The following is a 22,705-nucleotide window of genomic DNA, read 5'->3' on the forward strand; positions in this document are numbered from 1 at the left end:
ATTATGCTAATTTCCATATCATTTAACTGGCATTTTCACATTGAAAATGAGTCATTTCACTAGTGAGATCTTAAGTCGTGTTCTCTTCAGTTTAATATGGAAAACATCCAGGCGTCTCTAAGGACCCTTGTCTCTCTCCACTGCCACTCCCTGCTCTATAAAACTGGCATGCTATTCCCAAGATGAGAGTCCCACTGGACTGTGTGAGGACTGTGCATTAAAAACCCCTCCAGTCCCTTCTAAATCTAGAAGTGGAAGACAGAAGGGGCTAGAGACACATCCCATGAGGGTCACTCGGCAGTTTTCACCTTATTGTCTTCTCAGTCATAAAAATTTGCCTGTGGCTTCTTTGGAAAATGATGTTGAGCTGCCCACAAGATGACTTTTTTTGTATTCTTATGGAAAGTCTACATTTTAAAAAGGCATTTTTGTCACCTTGCCAAAGAGAAGCCACTTGGAGATCTCTGTTATGCACATTATGCATGAAAAATGTCAGCAGTGTAATGGATTGTTGAAAAGATGTAAAGATTTGATCAAGGGTTATTTAGAAGCAATTGAACGCTGAAAAACCAAGAAAACAATCTGGCTTTTTTGGAGCTTAAATGGACAAGTGCTGCAGAAAGCCTCACAGCTGGCCTGCTTGAATATGGATTGCACTGCAGGGACATTTTACACTATTGCTAGGTAAACAAGCATGAATGCATGAATCAATTCAGAATAAGTTAATGAGAACAAAACTGACTTGCGCAATCAAAATGTGGCCACATTAGCTGCCATTATCATTCTGTCATTGTTTTAGTTTCACATGGATGAAAGTGGATTAATGGTAAGATGTATGATTGCTGAGGGAATAAGGGTATTTGGTGAGGCGAGTGGAGGCTTAAAGCTGTCAGAATATCACTTAGTCGACAAAAGATTCCAGTCAGAAACATGTAGTATAAGTTGTAAAGAAGCACTTGCCCTCAACACAGTCTGAGAAGGTTCCAGCCATTTTAACTGGCGCCATCAGTCTCCTCCAGGTAATGCAATTAGATGCCACTAATATCTTGGGATGCTCTTCAAACTGCAAAAGCACTTTTGCTAAACAGCACACACTGTAATAACTAGTGACAGCACTCAAGGAGCCAGATTGAAAAAGCTTTTGCATGTGATTGGTTCAAGTAATTGCACATACAGAATGCTCCAACTGATAGAAAACTGAAAACAGATGTTATCCAAATCTATGCTGGCTTGTTTGTGTGGTTCCCAGGCATGAGAGCTCACCTTGGATTAAAGCTCGCATACTAAATTTGGGGAGCCCGGGCAGTCGTAAAGTGGAAGCCTGTGATTTCATCTTTACATCGAGACAATTGGAATAAAAACAACGATTAGAATAAAAACAAACAACAACTCTTAGGCTAAATTAAACTCTTAGACAATATGTATCTGCTCTACTATTCACATTTAGAACCACCTACTATAGCCCCAGAGTACCCTGAGAGAAGCCGTCTAGCTTCAGACCATCGATACATCACTCCAATCCTCTTGCTACTCTAACGCGGAACAGTCAAAGTCGCCCACACTTAACACATACGAGCAAACAAATGCATATGAACGCACATACAGCGCATCAAGAAAATGCCATAGGGCTACAGACACAAGTAATCAAAAGTTCATTGAATCATTGTAATCTTAGCTTAAATCTCTTCACTTGACGGATTAACTGGAATATCAAAGAACACAATGCAATATAACTAAATAGGGCTGATCAGGAGCTGAGATAGTGGCTATGTATCCAGAGACACAGAGATAGAGAGACAGAGAGTGAGGGAATAGGATCTGCTTCTTGCTCCCACTATTCCCCTCAAGGCAACGTCAGGATAAATCTTCTAAGGGATTATCCCGGCTACACAATGTTCTCTGTTCTGCCCATTGTATGCCTCTTTAAGCACAATTGATAAATTAGTTATTTATATTGTGCATGGATCAAAGTCAAACACTGGATTTTCTTTTGATTGTCTGGTTTGGGAAGCATTACAAATAATCGGCTGCGTGTGTTCTGTCTATGCCAAATTCCACCGTGCAGACATGTGACTCGGTATACGATTATATTATATAGAGGATGGAATTGCTAACAGGCTAAAAGTTTCACTTCTTTATAGCCAAAAGGTATTTTTTCACATAGACAGATACTTTCACAGAGACTTATATAGCTCAATAGGGGCCCAATCAGTGTTAAATGACTTACACATGGGATCGCATATCTCTCAGGGAACCCTTCTGCTTTTAATTTAAGGTAAACTAATAGCTTCATTTATTTGTAATTAGAAAAAAATAATATCTGCTTTAACTGTGTCTCATCCTCTCCACTTCCTGCTGGCAGCTCTCTCTTCAAAAGTTCATGAATTTTAATTCATTTTGGTGGTTAGGCCAATCCCCTGTTGTATGAAGCGACAGAGTTTTAGTCAAATTGAATTACCCTCTCTGTGTTCCACTGCACTCACCTCCTACTGTCCTCATTTCTCTCATTCTCTTTCTCCTCCCTTCCTCCTCGCCTTCCTTTCATTTTACTCTTCCTCTGCTGCCTCATTTTACCTATCCCTTACAACTTCCTTATTTTCTTCATACACTGCCTCTAGACAGCAGTAAGTTGTATGTCTGTGTTTTAACTCTGGTTGCCCCTAGCACATGTAAATGACTTTGGCACTTGATGTTTGAAGAGAAAAGATGAAGAAAAAATCCCTAAGTGCAAAATCAAACAGATAAGAGCCAAGAATCTTCACGTTGCTGGGGAATGTGTGTCTTGACATGCACCGCCTTTCATGTTTTCCTTTAAAGTAGTCAAGGACAGTTAGTTTTGGAGGAATTCTAATCCTGAATGTTAAGGATACGATTATGGGCTCCATTTCTGTAACATTTTTTTTTTTAAATTTTATTTTATGAGAAATCTAATGGAGGGATAACGGGAAGTCTCTATAACTTTAATATTGAACAAACCTGATGTGTAAAGCCTCTTGTGTTATCACCAAGCCCCATATGTGTGGCATTGCACTCCACCAGTCACAGCTATGTAATAATATAACGATAGTAAAAAAAAAAAAAATGCAAAAGAGTAAAAATCTCACATGTCAGGAAGTTGGTTTCCTGGTGTGTTTGATGTGACCCACATTACAACAAGTCATTCAAATGACCTCTGAGGTGTTATCTCCAAAAGGCAAACATGGCAGCATTACTCCCCCTTCCTACTTGGTAAGGATGAAAATATCTGACTTTGCAAAGATTCTGTCTCTCTGCATCTGCAGTATCATATTTTCAAGGTTAAATGTTATATTAAAAATATGTGAGATGATGGTGTTACAGTAAATGACGGGGATAAACCCATATCCCTAACAGAGTTTCGGTCAAATAAAATCATGGTTAAGCAGTTCTTAGTGACTACAAAATAAACCGTCCTAAGCTAGTATGTATTATTGCAGGGTCTACCTTACAGTATAAAGCGCCTTGAGGCGACTGTTGTTTTGATTTGGCACTCTATAAATGAAAATTGAACCGAATTGAATTGAATGTCCTATGTATTTATATATATATATATATATATATATATATATATATATATATATATATATATACATACAGTGGGGCAAAAAAGTATTTAGTCAGCCACCGATTGTGCAAGTTCCCCCACCTAAAATGATGACAGAGGTCAGTAATTTGCACCAGAGGTACACTTCAACTGTGAGAGACAGAATGTGAAAAAAAAAATCCATGAATCCACATGGTAGGATTTGTAAAGAATTTATTCGTAAATCAGGGTGGAAAATAAGTATTTGGTCAATAACAAAAATACAACTCAATACTTTGTAACATAACCTTTGTTAGCAATAACAGAGGTCAAACGTTTACTATAGGTCTTTACCAGGTTTGCACACACAGTAGCTGGTATTTTGGCCCATTCCTCCATGCAGATCTTCTCGAGAGCAGTGATGTTTTGGGGCTGTCGCCGAGCAACACGGACTTTCAACTCCCGCCACAGATTTTCTATGGGGTTGAGGTCTGGAGACTGGCTAGGCCACTCCAGGACTTTCAAATGCTTCTTACGGAGCCACTCCTTTGTTGCCCGGGCGGTGTGTTTTGGATCATTGTCATGTTGGCCATGTATCTCACGATACATGGCCCCATTCATTCTGTCCTTAACACGGATCAGTCGTCCTGTCCCCTTGGCAGAAAAACAGCCCCATAGCATGATGTTTCCACCCCCATGCTTCACAGTAGGTATGGTGTTCTTGGGATGCAACTCGGTATTCTTCTTCCTCCAAACACGACGAGTTGAGTTTATACCAAAAAGTTCTACTTTGGTTTCATCTGACCACATGACATTCTCCCAATCCTCTGCTGTATCATCCATGTGCTCTCTGGCAAACTTCAGACGGGCCTGGACATGCACTGGCTTCAGCAGCGGAACACGTCTGGCACTGCGGGATTTGATTCCCTGCCGTTGTAGTGTGTTACTGATGGTGACCTTTGTTACTTTGGTCCCAGCTCTCTGCAGGTCATTCACCAGGTCCCCCCGTGTGGTTCTGGGATCTTTGCTCACCGTTCTCATGATCATTTTGACCCCACGGGATGAGATCTTGCGTGGAGCCCCAGATCGAGGGAGATTATCAGTGGTCTTGTATGTCTTCCATTTTCTGATGATTGCTCCCACAGTTGATTTTTTCACACCAAGCTGCTTGCCTATTGTAGATTCACTCTTCCCAGTCTGGTGCAGGTCTACAATACTTTTCCTGGTGTCCTTCGAAAGCTCTTTGGTCTTGGCCATGGCGGAGTTTGGAGTCTGACTGTTTGAGGCTGTGGACAGGTGTTTATACAGATGATGAGTTCAAACAGGTGCCATTCATACAGGTAACGAGTGGGGGACAGAAAAGCTTCTTAGAGAAGACGTTACAGGTCTGTGAGAGCCAGAGATTTTCCTTGTTTGAGGTGACCAAATACTTATTTTCCACCCTAATTTACGAATAAATTCTTTACAAATCCTACCATGTGAATTCATGGATTTTTTTTTCACATTCTGTCTCTCACAGTTGAAGTGTACCTGTGGTGCAAATTACTGACCTCTGTCATCATTTTAAGTGGGGGAACTTGCACAATCGGTGGCTGACTAAATACTTTTTTGCCCCACTGTATATATATATATATATATATATATATATATATATATATATATATATATATATATATATATATATATATATATGCCCGTGATCAGGTACTCAGCTGGTATAATAAGTTGGCCAAAGGAGGAGATAGAAGTCACGGAGCAAGAAAGCTCCTTACCATGCATGGAGGGTATCACCCCAAGTCCAGCACCCTGAGGCTGTACGCTAAGCGGAAAGGGGCCCGGGGACTGGTGAGTGTCAGCACCACAGTCCAGGATGAGAAAACGAACATCCAAGAATACATTGAGAAGATGGCCCCAACTGACAGCGTGCTCAGTGAATACCTCAGGCAGCAGAAACCCAAGAAAGAGGAGGGAGACAAGGAACCATCATGGAAGGACAAGCCCCTGCACGGTATGTACCACCGGCAGATAAAGAGAAATACCAAGGGCTCAGAGAAGAGCTCGAGAGGATGTGGAGGGTGAAGGTAACGGTGGTCCCCGTGGTAATCAGAGCACTAGGTGTGGTGACTCCCAAGCTAGGCGAGTGGCTCCAGCAGATCCTGGGAACAACATCGGAGATCTCTGTCCAGAAGAGCGCAGTCCTGGGAACAGCTAAGATACTGAGCAGGACCATCAAGCTCCCAGGCCTCTGGTAGAGGACCCGAGCTTGAAGGATAAACCGCCTGCAGGGGTGAGCTGGGTGTTTATAATATTTACCTTAAAATATTATATATTTTAAGGTAAAGACCCCACTTACTGAAGAGAAAACCCCAAGCAGTTTAGAATGAGTATAAAAAGCAAAATGATTATATTTTGCTGGAGGTTAAGTTGATAAGTAGAGTGGGAATAATAAAACAGTTTAAAAAGTTGAGAGTTTAGGCTCTATCGAGTGATCTTTCTTAAGATTGTGCTGTAACTTCTGGTGTGGAGTGCTTTGTCCTTCTCTGACCTGGATCATAAACAGTAAACCCATTAGAAAGAGAACACCAGATGACAAATAACCCAGCATCATGCTGAGCATTCATCTGCCGTATTTGTCTGAGTGACAAAGCAATTCTTGCTGGCAGGGCGGGTCATCTTACAGGCTTGCTATGCATGTAGCCAATACAATACACACTGCACATAACTCAGAATCAACTCCAGTGATCTTACTGATAACATCCGTAATCTATTAAGGTGAAAAAATTACCATCTATTGACACATCTATTCTTTGAGCCCCACAGAGGCTTAATTGAAATTGTCTGGAGGGAGGCACAGAGCTCCATTTTTACCCAGCATGTCTTTAAGCATTGAAGTAAGCAGTTCTTCATTGACAAGTTGGCTAAAACTCCACAACTTAACTAGAGAGATTGGACACCGCTGGCAATCTCTTTGTTCTATCTAAATATAGTGAGTCCCATAAGTCGCTCTTGTAAAAAAAAAAAAAAAAAAAAAAAAAAAAATAGGGAGAATTCATTATTTCATTACATCCCCCTACTCTGATTTACATACACAGCAGAGGAAGAGTAGTTTTTTTTTTATTTATTTTTTTACCATGGCTGTTGCAAGAATCTGTTTACTGATCCCCAGCAGAATAGCAAGGCACAAAAACAAGCCAGAGATCCACGCAGTGCACCCTTCCCTCAAGAGGTAGACATGATCTCATGTTATCCATGTTTTCCCCAAAGTCATATGTGCATCATGTCAGTGAGACTCAGAGTCTGGAACTCAGCCTTTTCAGTCACTTTGTTAAATAATGTATCAAAGCGCTGAATAGAGTTAAGTTGAGATGAATGCAAGATTCAGTAATGCATCATCTTTTGTGATGTCTTCATTTGCTTGATGTTTTACTTCCCTATATGTGATGCATACTTAAGTACTTGGATGTATCTTTATATTCCTAAAAAAAACTTTCATTGACTCACTGCCACTGTACTTTGCTGTGCACTTGCACTAATAGAGCCCTTTCTTAACTTTTCTGAGTAAGTAAGTCTACCTTTGTCGAGTCAGTGTCCAGAGCTAATGCATAGCAATAGTATTCTCATGAGTCACTGCATGTTTTGATGCTTTGCACTCTCATCATATTGCTAATATTGTTGGACAGTCTAAGAAGTATGTCACAAACTATAGTTTTCAGGAAAAAACATTCAGAAAGTGGTGCTCTGACAACAAACAAAAAAACAAACTCGTATATCTGTAGAGTTGAACTCAGAATGGACTTGTATCAAACTTATACAGGAGTACCAATCATTCTGAAAGTCTTCCTAAGCGTGCTGGTCACTGTTTGCATTGGAAAGGATTCCCACAATGCACTCCCAAATGATTTGCAGACATCGGCTGATGTGAGTCACCCGGCAAACAAATGTGGTGTGTCTGGGTGACCTTAATCACTTCCAGGTTCATCGAGACTCAGATTTCACTTGTGTGCCTTATTTCAGGTCATTGCCTCAAAGTCAAAGTAGGGCACAGTCATTATCTGAGGGAGCATCACACAATCATCCACACAATACAAAAAGGTCGGCACAATTCACTGAAGTCATTGAAGTGTTGTCCATTATTTCTGGGTTGGAACACATGTCTGCTCCATCACAGGGAGTGCATATCTATATGTGTGGATTACAGGTAATCTAAGTTGTGCCATTCCATTTCTTTTGCTGAAAAGTGTATATAAAAAGATATATTGTGGACATTCTGTAAGATCAGTACTGTATGACACTAAGATGTTCAAATTTATGTGTACAAACTCCTACCTTTTGGTTTCATTAGCTCAAGAGAAACAGAGCACAAAATGCAAATAGAGTAAAAGCGTTCTGTTATACTTATTTTTTTAGTTTATAACACAGTCATAACACAATTATAATGCAGTCTTAACAGCAGTTTTATCTTAAAAGGTGAGTGTTAAGCACAAGTGTCTGACATGAAACCTTATCATTTTATAAAGAGTCTCTTGCCATTCAAAAAATACAGACACTGTCAGAATACTATAAAATAGTATGACTGATCTTGGGAATGGCTTGCTGCTGTTTTTGAATACTGTATGCATTGAAATTCTGTGTGCCAATTTGTGACTTTCTCACACATTACTAAAGAAGACTTTTCCTTGATTCTATTATCCTTTTGCATTTCAAGATCTTGGTCTCTTTCCTTTTCTTATTGTGGCATATGTTTCCAAGCACTGGAGCTAAAGTTTTCAGTGCTAGCTGCTGCATAATAAAAGCCGTTTCTGAAGGCATTGGGTCAAAAAGTTAAGTTAAAGGCACTGATGTGTTCTGTTTTGTTTTTGTGAACCTCAAAGAGCCAGCGACGTCTTAACTCTGGTACACGGAAAGGTCCAAGCAATTAGTATGAGCTGCATGATGCGTGTTACCACAGCCTAGCATTAGCTTTATGTGGTTCACCATCTAATATTCTCTGTTAATGGTTCTGTACATACCTCCTTGCTGACATCAGCTTTCAAGCACATCACATTGAATAAATTTTTATTACGAGGAAGCACTTAAATAGCACAGCACAGACGAGAAGAAACAAATGCAATAACTGCATCAATTACAGCAAGTATCACACAAAGATATCAAGCTATGCTGATAGGTGCAATTACAATGTATAATGTTTGTGTGTCTCATGCAAATTGTTTTGAAAATGACCGTTCCCCTCAAAAGGCTTGTTCGAGAGCGCTTGACTATTTTGCTTGTGTCTGGATGAAGTGAGAGCGCACAAAGACAATCAGCATGTCATTGTGTATATGTGGATTAACTTTGCACCGTGTACATGTTTGAGTAGGATGGATTCTGGGCTGCTTGTCTTTTGTGCTTCTACACCAGACTGAGCCTGACAGCTATGCACAATATCCTGTTATAGCACACAACTGCAGAGACAAAGAAAAAAAATGGATGCAACAAATGCTTTAGTTAAATAGTCCTTCCGCTCGCATATGCCGTGCACAGTTCTAATTAGTCGATGGGCTGATCTCATTTCTTCAAATGCTTTTGTTGCAGGTGTCCAGTCCAAGCTGAGAAGATTGCCGGAGGTATTAAGTGTAGAGAGGTAGACTTAGGGAACCAATATAAATGACTTAATGGATTACATCCCATCATGCTTACAGCTTACATAAATGCTACTGAAGATATTGCAGTCCAAAAACCAAAAAAAGTTACTGTTGCTCCTTTTTTTAACAGTTAAATTGTATACTTACAATTTTCAGGGAGAAGAGAGTCTTAACATGTATTATTTTTAATATTGGCTGTTTACTGGCTTTTTTTAAATTACCTTAAAACTTTGATGGGACCTTGGCTTGTCTCTGTCTCTTTTTATAATACGTCAGCCCACTAGTGGTTCAGTCCTGAAGTGTTACAATTACCCTCAAGAACTTTCTGGGGGTTCATAGTGTGTTTGTGTGTAACCACACTGAGGAAAAAGCCTCAAAAGGGAGTGTTAATGGATTTATCACTTGTGGGAAGTCGTCTTACTCACTGGATACGGTATGTCCACTGCACCAGAACAGCAAGTGTTCAAAATGTAGTGATTAGCGCAGTGTCCAGTTAATTTTAACAGGGTTTGCAATGGGACTAATCAGGAATTAAGAGTTGGCATCTACTTTAAATCGCCTTCTTTACGCATTCGTGGGGGGATACTGTCAGGATGGGAAAAAAGCAATTGTCTGCGGTCTCCTGATTATCCCCTGCAAAAGCCTATAATCTGGCTGAAAGTACTTAAAGAGTCAAGCAGCAAAATAAACAACATTGATTATCATCCCACTGTTCTTTTTTTCCCCCTCAAAGTAGACCAAGCAGAGAGGGAGGGGGATGAAGGTTAAGGTTGTGCCTTCCCCCGTCAGCGCCATCTGCTTGGGCAAATGTTAAGGCAAGCTAAATACCCCCTCATTCCTCTGTTCAAACCAGATTATCAGCTATTCTAAGGAGGCGGACGAGCATCTTATCATCTCCCAATCTCTTTTACAAAAGCAAATCAAGAATCCTGCAGGAGGATTACCAGGATTAAGGGGAGCACAGACATAGCCTTCCTTGGACATTGTCTTTAAGTTGCCGCCTTCTAGTCTGGCCACCTTCAGCTTGCAAAAATTCATGCATCTTGCCATGACAACATCCTTAACACTGACTAATTCTCTTGAGCGAAGACATTATTCCTAGGAGTGGTTGTTTTTGTCACACGAAGTATTGTTAGTCTCTTTCAAAAAGAGTAGTGTTCAGATCCAGACAGCTGAACCCTGATTTGCATATCACCAGTCATTACATGCCATCAGTCAAGCAACCCAGCTACATTTCAGAAAAGAATATCTGCTTCGCACAATTTTGACAGCATCACATAGTATTAAACAGTGATCCATAGTGAGAAGTGGCAATGAAATAGCACAATAGATTGGCATGCAGGTATTCTACTGTATGCTTTAAAAAAAGTAAAACTATTAATTCTCTCACAATGGGAAGACACCAGCACCAATGATCACACCCGCTCCATCACAGCTACACACTTCCCAGACTGCATGCCCTGACATTATTGCATTAACAGGAAAGAAAACAAAACACAACAGCAACAGTAAACTACAATGAACACTAAAAGTAGTTAAAGAACAATAACACTAATGACCATTCACCAGATAATATCAGTGGCAAATTAGAACCCAATTTATTTAAACCATTGTCCACAGATAAAATCCTCTGTGACAGAAGATGCAGGAAAAAATCTGCTCACTGCTGCGAATCATATTTTACATCTTCTAAAAACAGTACTGTGTGAAGCTACTTGCAGAATATGACATTTGACTCCAAATCGTTTTGAGGAAAACCTTTCTTGTAGTTAAATTACACCAAATGAGATGAAATGACTCCAGCACTTTTGATTTTACTCTGTATCAGCACACTGCTGTGGCTGGTAATGAGGAACTAATTTAAACTCAAACAGCCTTTATGTGAGTGGTTTTTTTTTTTTACAGATGTCCACAACAGGTAGCGAAAACTGATAAAGAAAAAAACCCAAACATCAGGGCTGGACTAGGACAAAAAATCGGCCCGGGCATGTTGACTAGAGACCGGCCCACCAGGTATTATAGGAAAAATCATAAAGCCTTTGAATGAAAACGAAGGCTGTTGTGACAGTGATTTAAACTGTCTTGTTGATCTATGTATGATTTCTATAAGTTGTACATCAGATAAAAACTTTGGTTGTAAGATTCAGATAATTATTTAATAAAAGCTAGATATTTTAAATGAGAATAAGAAAGAAAAGTATTTCTTTGTGCCCCCCTCTCCCTACTAATGCCCCACCTGCACCCTGGCAAAGCTTTGCTAGACCCGCCCCTGCACAGTTACCAGCTGTCAGCTACACAGAAAGGATCCTGGTGTTATTTGTCTCTCAGAAACAGTTCATAACTTCCCTTCAACTTATTCATGTCATCTAAAAGGTAAACCTGTTTCTCCATCACCTGTTCAGCTCTGATGATTTAGTAAGGACATCTCCTGGTTTCATCTTCATGTTTCCCTCTCACCAGATAACCAAACCGACATAATGACCAGCAGCTTTTACAGCTGTGGCTCCAGCAAACATCAGCTGATACTAGAAATTAGTATTAAATAAATTCTAACAACAGCTGATCAAGCTTAAACGTGCTGCTGTTGTTTAGCGCGACATCCGCTGGTTTCCTCTTTCTGGCGCAAAGTGGGCGATAAACAAACAACAGAGAAAAGCCGATCAGCTGATCATTGATCAATTTCATGATTGAATGAGAGAAGAGGCAGCTGCAGCGTAAAGACAGAGAAAAACTCCAGTTTTGTGTCTTTTTCCATTGTAGCTGAAGTACGGGACAAACTGTGTTCCTTTTCACCTCAATTTGAAACGCGTAATATTTTCTCTTTTTAGGGGACGGTTGGCAACTCTACTAACTAACCTTATGAATAAAATAAAGTTCACTATCAGTAACATCATAGCACCCACCCAGCTGTAGAAACTCCGTCATGCTAGCTACCACGCAGTACGAGTTATTGTAACTGACTGTAAAAAGTCAGCACAACGAAAATAAACTCCACCTAAACTTGGTTTAAATCCGACCCAGATAGACTGCAGGTCATACTTCTTACCTGAAGTTCAGTTCACCTGACACTCGGACCAGCGGCCACCTCGGGTCTCTCCTCCTGCTGCTTCTCCTTTCCCTCATCCACCTGGCCTCTTGTGGCAGCTCCGCCATAGCCACCACCAAACAACTAAGTTATTTTTACACATCTGCCAGCATCTGGCCAATCCATCACCTTTCATTTTTTATACTGTTATAAAAATAAATAAATATGCCAGATGGCCAGTCCAGCTATGCCAAACATATAAAACAGAATAACAATTTTACATTTTGCCTAATCTTTACAGTACTCTTTTTTTTTTTACAGGGGAATTAGAGCTAAGCAAAGCTTGAATCCACACGAGTACCTCAAAGAATTGTGGGATAAGGGAAATGGGAAGGCTGCTATCTGCTGAAAAATGTTGTAAAGATCATTTATCTGTATGAAGTAATGTACATTCACAAAAGATAAAATGCAATAAAAAGAATAATATAAATCAGGTCCTGATAAAGCCATGTTAACCCACCCGAAACTGTGATTTAAGAATTTTATGTGGTCATTAATCAAAAGGCATTATTAAGCCCACACAAGCGATCACAATGGATTTCTTTACCTGGGATATTTTTGGAAATACAGAAGCACACTAACTGTCTTAAGGGCACACCAGCCAACCATATGCTCCTTGCACACTAACGGCGTCCACTGTTTTAGATCACACTTTTAACAAGGAACAAACAATTGTACAAGCAATCGATGTTCTTCAGATGCCTGCTCCACAGTCACACCTCGTTTAATCAACACAATTGTTTTCAATGAAAACAATCTCCGGGCTGTAGAGCTACTCAGTGTCTCAGAAAGAACCACACGGCAGGCTTCCACACTGATTTGATTGTTGCACACACAAAGGTAGATAGACCACTGCAGCTATGGGGGATGATTGAATTATTCAGTTTGGCAGAGATTTGGCAGCAATTGTGTGGAGTGTTGCCTTGAGTGGAGTGCAACAGAAAAAAAAAAAAACACAGCATCTTCTTGTTTCCTGCACCACTGCACAGCACATGCATAAATAGCCTCTGCTTACACAGTCAGTTTTGCTTCAGGACAACTTCACATCATACCCTGAGCATGCTTGCTGCTTGTTAAATTGACCTACACCTCCCCAAAGACAACCAAACTATTAAATGCCTTCACTTTAACCTGTGTTATTCTCTATAACATAAAAAGACATCAAATATATGCAATACCATCCTCAGAATTCACCAATTCACCATTTAAAAAGTGAACTTACAAAGCAAATACGGCAATCATTTGGTTTAAAAATCTGTAATCTTGAATTGTAATTTTATACCGTCTACAGCGGATATCAATGATCCCAGAAGAGAACGTGAGTGACTTGTAAAATCAATGTGTAATGGTTTTTGCCTACTCAGTTACTCCTTTGCAATCTTAACCACATAAATAACAGACATGCTTTAGTTTTATGTTACATTTATTAGAGGCAAAGAACTGATAACAGGGCTGATGTACTGATTGCACTGATTGCATGCATTCTCAAGGTTGAGGAAAGTCACTGGGTCAGCTATGCAATCTTTGTCTGGTATAACAAACTTCACACATACTTTCTGAGTATTGTGAAGTATTCCCAACTAGTTATTAGGATGCAATCTTAAATAACGAAGTGAATAGCTGACATTACAGGAAAATAAGAAGCCACTGTCTAAATGATTAAGCAAACAAAGTGGAAAAAGAAACATATCCATATAATTTAATGAAGGGCATTTAGCAAGCCTCTCCACGAACATAACCACTGGCCGCATGTGTGTCTGTGTAAAGCCCAGCATGTTGGTCCATATATATGATGCTCCAGCTGCAAACGTATCATTGCATTATACAATAAGTAATCAAACTTAGTACATATAACTTGCTTCCTGGCCTGGTAAATGAAATTGAACACTGCCGTCTCATAAATCATGAATCAATATGTCAACAAAGAAACTCTGCTAATGCTTTGCTCAGTGACACGCTGTAATGTAGCTATGGGGCAAGCTTTAATAGCCATGTAAAAAGATTAAAAGCACTGGATTTTGTGTGCCTTTTCTAACAACCAAAAAACAAAAAAACAAACAAAGAAAAACAGTGATTCACAGACAGAGCTAGAACCCAGCATCCACTGAATAAATTTCCTTTTCTTGTTTCTTTCTTCCTTCTTAATTTGGACTTTGCACCAAGATGCTGGAGAAAACTCCATCTAACACATACCACTCATGAACAAATGTCAATACTCATTAATGGTTGGCTGTTAAATTTATTTATGGTTCATCTGAAAACATGTATTGCCTAATTATATATGAAAGAAAAAAATCAAGCTGAATTTGTGTTCCTCAAAGAGATACATCTACCTTATTATCTATCTACGCTCTCTGTTTTTACGCCAAGACGATGCATTTATCAGGTTTACATTTATCTATTAATAGAAAGTTGACATTTATGCACTCTCCATTGGAGAACGCTTTTCTTGAGTGTGCACCACTTTCTCAAATCACCAAGGACACTTTCCCCACGGGAACTGATTAGCTCGCTTGGTTTCAAACTATGAAGTAACTCTGATAAGCAATTAAACATTTTCTGTTGTCTCGACTCAGACTTTGTTTTATGTCTTTCAAGTCTGTATTTTTGGATCAAATCCGCATAAACAGCACAAAACACAATGTTTGAGCAGTGGTTATTGTACTTTCTAGCATCAGTCTCTCTCAGATGTGTAAACCCCTGTTTTCGTGCCCTACTGTACATCATAATAGCTGAGTTATCTTTATCAAATGATCATTATCAGCTCTCATGGAAGGAAGATAAATTTTTAAAAAAAAGTGTCGGTCCAAAAAAAGCTCCTGTTTGGCTGTTTTCTGTCTCTGCACTTCAAAGGATGCGTTCTTCTCGAGATTTCCATAACTTATTTATCTGTAATCTGTTCCTAATTAGCGATGTAAATCATTGTTTTTTGTTTCTTTTGCCTATTTAAATGCTATACTGTTGCAAAATGTAGAAGAAATGTATGGGTGTTTTTCTGTGGCTGAAATTGACCTGTTAATGCTGCCTCAACCAACACAGCTACATATATTTTTTACAGGCCACAGCCTGTTTTACCAATACTTAATGTTACCAACTAAGTGTATATGAGAAAAACAACAAATTATTCTACAACATGTGCTGGCCTCATTATAGTCTCACTGTTCTCATCAGGCAGACACGGCATCGTGTGCAGAAAACTGTGTGATGTAAACTAATATTGGATGCTTAAAACAATGAATAAGAAGAGTCATCGAAATATGCAATACAATGCAAAAGACTTTAATAAATTTCAGAAGCGCACACATACATAAACAAAACATTTACAGTTTTCTCCACACTGGCAAATCAAAGTCAATTACAAAGATCATGTAAGGTGCATATTGTACTTCACATTGAATAAAAGTGAGGTTTCTGTCTCCCTTACAAGGACAAAAGCTTTCCCCTGCATGTTTTTTTTTGTCTTTTCCCCAAAGATCAGGCAAATCTAATTATTACACAGTGCTAGGATGCTATGTATATTTCATACTGTGGCTCCTACGCAGTAGTGAATACATTTGATACCATAATTACATGAATATACCTCCTTAAATAATAACAACCTGCCTTACAAAGAGGTGACACACATAAAATTAAAAGCTTTAAAATGGACACAGCCTGTACAACCATGACAGATCAAAGACTGGAACAAAATGAAAAAAAGGCATCTTGTCTGTGCAGTCATTTCATTTAACTATATATAGGAGGGAAAACAGCACCTACCCAAGTCAAGCCGCACATTTCTAACTGACTACACAGACTTTGTCCATTTTAATTACTCTAATTCTATGTTTATATTTCTGTACTGAAGTTGCCTTTTAGGCCTTACCTATTAAAGACGTTTAGCTTACCAATTAACAGGATTATTGAACAATAACGCTGCAAACCCATCGAGCCAGTTACTGGTGTGCATGGTAGAAATGATTCAATAAGACATAATGTGTCATGGTGGTCCTATGAGTGGAGAAAAAGTAGAAAAAAAGCATTGCTCTGAATAATAAGTATTAAGTGCATCATAGTGGATTTTTTTAAAATCAAATCTTAACTTATTGCTTGTTTTTAAACTCAATCCTGGAGTACCTATTTATTTTGGTGTTCAGTGTTGTTCTCATCAGAAAATACGTTTCTCTTTTTTTCAGTGTAAATAAGTGTACAAAGTGAAGCACTTTTTGCTTGAACCCAAGAAATATTAATGACTGCCAGAGGATTATAATTATGATTTTTTTCCCCTACCATCTGGAGTCATTTTAATATGGGTCCCAACAGTTAAATCAGTTCTGACTTCGAAATAGTAAGCGACACACAAAAGGTTAGGCTTAGTGCTCTTCAAATCTGCCCTACATAAACAGCTTTTGATTATAACCCCAGCAGTTAGTCCCTTGTGATTGTGGCTTAGCTCAAAGTATTAAACTTGTCCTACCATTTCTACCAGTGTAATAACAGCATGGCGAACGGTAGCACAGCTAAAAAGCACTGCGAATCTGTTGGTATTGTAGGGCCATGCATGCATCTGCAACATCAGCCACACTTGTCACCAACAATGTAATCAGTTGCAAAAGTGGAAATAAACGAGGCAAAGGGTGACAGACATGATACACTGTGAGCGGGCTCAATACTAATGGAAGCCTACAGATCATAGGCTTTGCAGCATAAATATATTAAAAGTCATTAGTTCCATGAGCAAGCCCAGATAGAGCAACATCAAATGATACAAAAAATAGAAAGTAGGAAAATAAAAATGGCCACCAGGCAGTTTTGAAAACAAAGCAAATAAAAGGCAATCAATAAATATAAACACCATCAACTCTGTGATAGATATACATACATACATATAAACATACTTTACAGATCTACTGACTGTATTTGACACCTATTTTACAGAGTGGGTGCTGGAGTGGGACATTTTTTGAGGAGGGTATGGGGCATACAATATCATCCCCACTGACAAAGGTAAATAATAGCAGAGGACTCAGTAAAGCATTTCCAACTTCCAACAGATTCACATGAAGGGCTTTGTCAAGTTTCAGGCAGCAACATGAAGCATTGTCTGTTCTTTTCTGAGACTCCCCTTCCCCCCCCACCCCCTCTAAATTCATCTTTTCGCTCAATTGTGTGAAGAGGTGTGGTTTGAGGCGGTAGAGGCAGTAAAGTACTTGTTTTCACCTCTTCAGTTCTTGCCTTCCTCCTTTCCTCCCTCTGCCCTCTCCCTCTCTCTTTTTTCTTTCTTTTCTCTCTTTTGGGAGCTAGAGATTGATTTTAATCCTGTGGGAGCGAGCTGTACCTGTGCCACAGAGTGTGCCATAGTGTGGTGGTTTCAGTGCCATCTCCTGAAATATAGAGAGACAGACAGATATAGGGAGATTGTAGTTACAATATCATTGAGCTCTGAGCAGCCTATGCTGTAGCCTTATCAGTGTGAGGCTACGTTGAACACTGATTAAAGAAAACTCCAAAAAGAGTGTGGATGATATTTAAAAAAATAAAAATAAAAAAATAAAAAATAAAGCATTCTTCAAGGTACGGCTGGCAATCAAGTCATTATCTTGTCAGGTTTCCTTGAAGAATGCTACAGGTATCACACATTTGTGCATTTTCCTGTACTTATCAGAGCATGCAATCTCATCCAATTACCACTCCCAATTTGTCTTTTTTTCTCTCCCACCACACTAGTGCAGCACTCTTCATTTCCCCTCAAAAAAGAAAAAAAAATATTTGGATCAATTTAGGCCCAGTCTTTATTTCGGACCCTTGCCAGTGGGTCCTCTGATATGTACAGAATATTACATTTTGCTGTTCCTCACAAAGGTACCAACATATCTGCGATTGGGAAGGATCTGTCTTGATAGTGCTCACATTAACAAAGCACAGTGATTACAGATGCAATGACTCAACAATGACTCAACAGAAATAAACAAATAATAATAATAAAATGCAAAAAATGACCAAAAAACCCTACTACAAACAAAACCATAATCAGTTGCAAGGATTTGAAACTGATCACCTTGTGAAATCATAGCTTTAATGCCCGGCTGTGCACCCACTACCATTAAGCACAAACATCCTGCAATCAAACATCAAACTATAGGTGGCAAGTGTTACTGGCCCATTCCTTCCCCCGCATAAATAAAAGATTTCTGCACAAATAAGGTTTAATATTGCCTTTGTTATCCAATACATCTATAAAATATCTTTATTTATTCAATGTCCAGTACTGTGGTCATCCAATTTCTTGATATTTTGCTATATTTTTGGAAATTTATTAAAAAATGTGCAAAGATACATGGGAATACAGTATGCACGTAAGGCAAAAACAATGCTTATACAATTCTGACCAGCTTCAAAGTCAATATTTGGTATGACCAACTTTAATCTCTAAGACAGCCTGAACTCTCTTAAGTATTCTTGTAATTTCTTTAAATCGTCTCCATGAATAGTTCTCCGGGCTTCTTGAAGGATATTCAAAGCTCTTCTTTGGATGTCGGCTGCCTTTTGTTCAGTTCTTTGTCATGATGATCCCACACAGGTCCAGACTCTGCAGAGGCCAATCCATGACCGAGTGTTCCACTCTGTGCTTTTCCACCCAGGTTTATTTTTACATTATTGAAGTGTGTTTGGGATCATTGTCATGCTGGAAAATGAAGCCATTGCTATTTAGATGCTTTCCAGAAGGTATTGCATGGTGGATCAAAATTTGATGACACTTTTTTATGTTAGTAATCAATTTTGACAAGGTTCCCAGAACCACTGGTTAAAATGGATCCCAAAACCATGACAAAGCCTCCACCATGCTTTACATACATACTGACAATGATTTGAAACAAAAAAGTTACATTTGGATTAATTAATCCATCAGACCTGTCGCCACTGAGTTTCAATCCAGTTTGTGTAATTTGACATACCTCAATATTTGTCCATGGAGACCACTGGCACCATGTTTTTGTGTCACATTTAAGCAAAAAAGGGCCTATATTGTAGAGGCATCACTGGCTTATCCCTTGAGTTATGTGTTTTTTATGCTATAATAATAAAACATTCCTCTAAAACTGGTCAGGTAGTGGGATTTGACTGAAAAAGAGAGAAAAAAAGCAGCCAATGTCCAAAGAAAAACTTTGAAAGACCTTCCGGAAGCCTGGAGAACTATTCCTTAGGACAACTTTAAAATTGAGAACAATGTCTGGCTTCTTGGAATGAAAAAATCAAGAAATCAAGGAGAGCTCAATACTTTTGCACAGTACTCTGTGAAGTGGTACCAGAAGACACTAACAAATTGTTAATCTCAATTCCTGCACTGTGGGCGTAGAATTATGGGCCAAACATAAGAAAATATTAGCCAACCTATTCATCATGATGTCTGAGATCACTTAAGCAGGGTGGTAGTCATTTGATCTGATTCCTCTAAATCACATATGCTCACAAGTGCTCCTCATCACTGGAGGCAGATTGACCTCTAATATCGAGGGGGTAGGGGTTAAAAGAAAATGATGAGATGCATAAAAAATAGGAAGAGAAGGGAGGGAAAAGAGGAGATTTGCATTTATAGCTCTTACTGTATAATGAAGCCATATGGTGGCACAAATCTGTAGTCTCTGAAGTATTTTTACAAGCTTTAGTCTTTATCAGCTACATCTGTAAAGTCCCTGGAAACGTTTTGTTGACCTTCAACCATAATTATCTCCTCCCGCATTCCCTCTCTATTGTTATTCAATGGCTCGGCTTTTTGTCTGTTTCATTTTCACCTTCTTCTGTGACAATTAGATATTACTTTAATGCACAAAAGAACTGCGTCACTTTGATGAAGAACAGGGAAAACTACCTATGATCTTCGCGTTTGGAGTTTTTTTATTAAGTTAAGCTGAACAGAGAGTGAATAGCTGCCACTTACAGACCAAATGTAGTTTTTCTTTTAAGAACCACACTACAAATGATCTCTACAAGTTCTCAAACATTATGTTTATACCACATCAGATCAAGAATCATACACATTTTGAAGTGTTGTTTATAAGTGCTATTTAAAACTTTGAAAATGTAGTCTCTTTGAAGAAGCGTAAAGATAAAATCAAACAGATTCAATTTTAATAGTCCTTTAGCAAACAGGGCTGCTGGGCATCTATTGTCATATCGCTTTGGATCCTGAGGACAGGACTCACTCAAGGCTAGTTTATGGTACTCCTGATAATCTTAAAGGACAGCTAACTTTTTCTTCTTTCTTATCAGCCTCTTTCTCAAACCAATTAGAGTGATTTTAATCATACTGTATTACGAGTGATTAACCCTTTAGTGCATTTAATTAACCTTTGCAGCCAATGATTCTCATCAGGCAAAGCTTCATGCTATTTTTTTCTATGACATAGGCTTTAAATAAGCACACTTTAAACTTGTGGGAAATCTAATGTGTAAAGTGGGAGGAATCACTTGCCAATTGCTCAAGGGGACAGAGAGAAAAAAATAGATATATTGCCAGCTTAACATCACTAAAGATGGATTGCTGAGGAAAACCAATGAGAACAATTTTTTTTTGCTAATATTGAAATATTAGTTGGATATAATACCAGAATATGAGAATATTAAACCCATGTTCTATTAGAAGTGTGGATAAATATACCTTAGAAATAATCAGATAGAACCATAGCCGAAGAGATTTGGCAGAAAGTTTACTAATTAAATATTCATTGATTTGAAATTATTTGCAAAAAAAAATAAAAATAACAATTCTTCACTCTGATCAGTAACATGAGTGGAAATCAATTTCAATCCTTGATGCATAAAATTCATAACGGATAATAATTTAGGATGGTTGAACACAGGCTGAATATTTCTGCATATTTCAGGGCAGCCACTACTTGTAAGAGGGGAAAATCATTCTGACAACTCGTCAGTGTGTCATATAAACACATTATGGATGAAATCTTTGGTACCAGGGGCATGTAGCAGGCTTATGTATAATGTACCATGGCAGAGCATAGCTTTTAACTAGGGGTTCAAATAAAAGGTGGATGAAGGGAATGACTATCAAGTCTGTGTGGGTGTCTTCATAAATTAGCCTAAGTACAATACTTCACAGGATCAACAGTCATTTGCCACAACTACGCTATGATGAATTTTAAAGCTTGCTAGATCTCAAATAGAAGCATAGTGAGAGCAAAAAGAAAGAAGTGAACCAAAGATCGAGAAACTGTGTGCAATATGATGCTAGACACAAAGAAAAGCAAGCACCTCATCAAACAAAATCAATTATTGATGCAATATCATGAAATTGGCCCAGAATTGCATGAATGACAGTTGTGAAAGTCATGATCAAAACAGTAACAAAAACGAAAGCTAGTGCAACCAAGCAACAATGGGAATCATCAAAAATCTTAAAAGAAGCAAAACGAAAGACAAGGAAATGATTGGAAAAGCTAGAAAAAATCAACTGGATGTTTGACACTAAGGGAAAACTATGGCAACACACACAGATCGGTATGAATAAATTACGACCCCACGCACAGACCAATCAACCTTCATTAATTCCATCGTCAGAGTGATAGCAGGTCAAATATCAACATGATATTACTTTGTCACGTATTAGAAATACAACAACATCACCCTGTCGAACACAAACTGCAACACATCAGTGTGGCAAACCTTTGTTGTGATCCTCTCTAACGTGAGACCATTTAAAAAATGTAAAGTATTTGAATCAACATATGCCATTTATAACAATAATTGGGGTCATTAAAGTAGGACATTTATGGGCTAAATGCAACACTGGCCTGGCTGGCTTTTTTATTTTACTGCTCCCTTGGTGTTTATGTATACTGGTCTCAAGGCTCTGCGTCACCTTGATCCTTGTGACCCCCCCCTCTCTCTCTCTCTCTCTCTCCCCCGCCCCAAACAGTACTCAGTCTTCCCCACAGCGCTCTGCTCTGGCTGTCAGCACAGAGCAAGGCCACCTCTCCTTACTTCTGATTTACATTTATTTCCCTTTGCCAGTTTTTATTTATTGGGGCACTTCACATTTGGCAAATATCTCTTAGGGAATCATAAGCCCTTTGCTATACCTTGGCATTCAAATGAGTTTCACTCCCACAAAGAAGCACTGGCACAGTTAAGCTAGGACTTAATATTTTCACGACTGAAGCCACAAAAATATGGGATTTCTTTATCAAGTTGTTTTAGCACATTTTTTTTCTTTTTTTGCACTTTTACTTTCACACTTGTGCCTTTGACAATGTTAGCCAAATAGTCACAGCTTCATTCATCCTAATAACTCAAATTCAGAGTTGCTGCATATCCCAGTTTGCACCGCCAGCAACTACTCCCTGTCCATTTTAAAACAGCTAGCCACTGTAGTTGTTCTGCTTCCATTGCTCAAAGATTGGATTTTGAAAGCTGAGCATGTTTTATGGTAAATGATTATACAGTTATGGTTGCATTTAAATG

General features: G+C 38.8%; 1 protein-coding gene across 2 annotated transcripts in view; it reads right to left on the bottom strand.

The window, feature by feature from the left end:
* pcdh11 (protocadherin 11) overlaps nt 1-22,705 on the bottom strand; it is a 135,877-nt gene that overhangs the window by 97,411 nt on the left and 15,761 nt on the right. Inside the window, exon 4 of one of the 2 annotated variants that reach the window (XM_026142912.2) lies at nt 15,511-17,610. The exons of the other annotated variant lie outside the window; for it this stretch is intronic. Coding sequence (XP_025998697.1) covers nt 17,527-17,610 — 84 coding nt within the window. The 3' untranslated portion in view covers nt 15,511-17,526. Of the gene's footprint in view, nt 1-15,510; nt 17,611-22,705 lie in introns of those variants that run through there. 2 annotated transcript variants of the gene reach the window in all.

The sequence above is a fragment of the Astatotilapia calliptera genome, chromosome 2 (assembly GCF_964374335.1).
Source record: "Astatotilapia calliptera chromosome 2, fAstCal68.1, whole genome shotgun sequence".
Taxonomy (NCBI): domain Eukaryota; kingdom Metazoa; phylum Chordata; class Actinopteri; order Cichliformes; family Cichlidae; genus Astatotilapia; species Astatotilapia calliptera.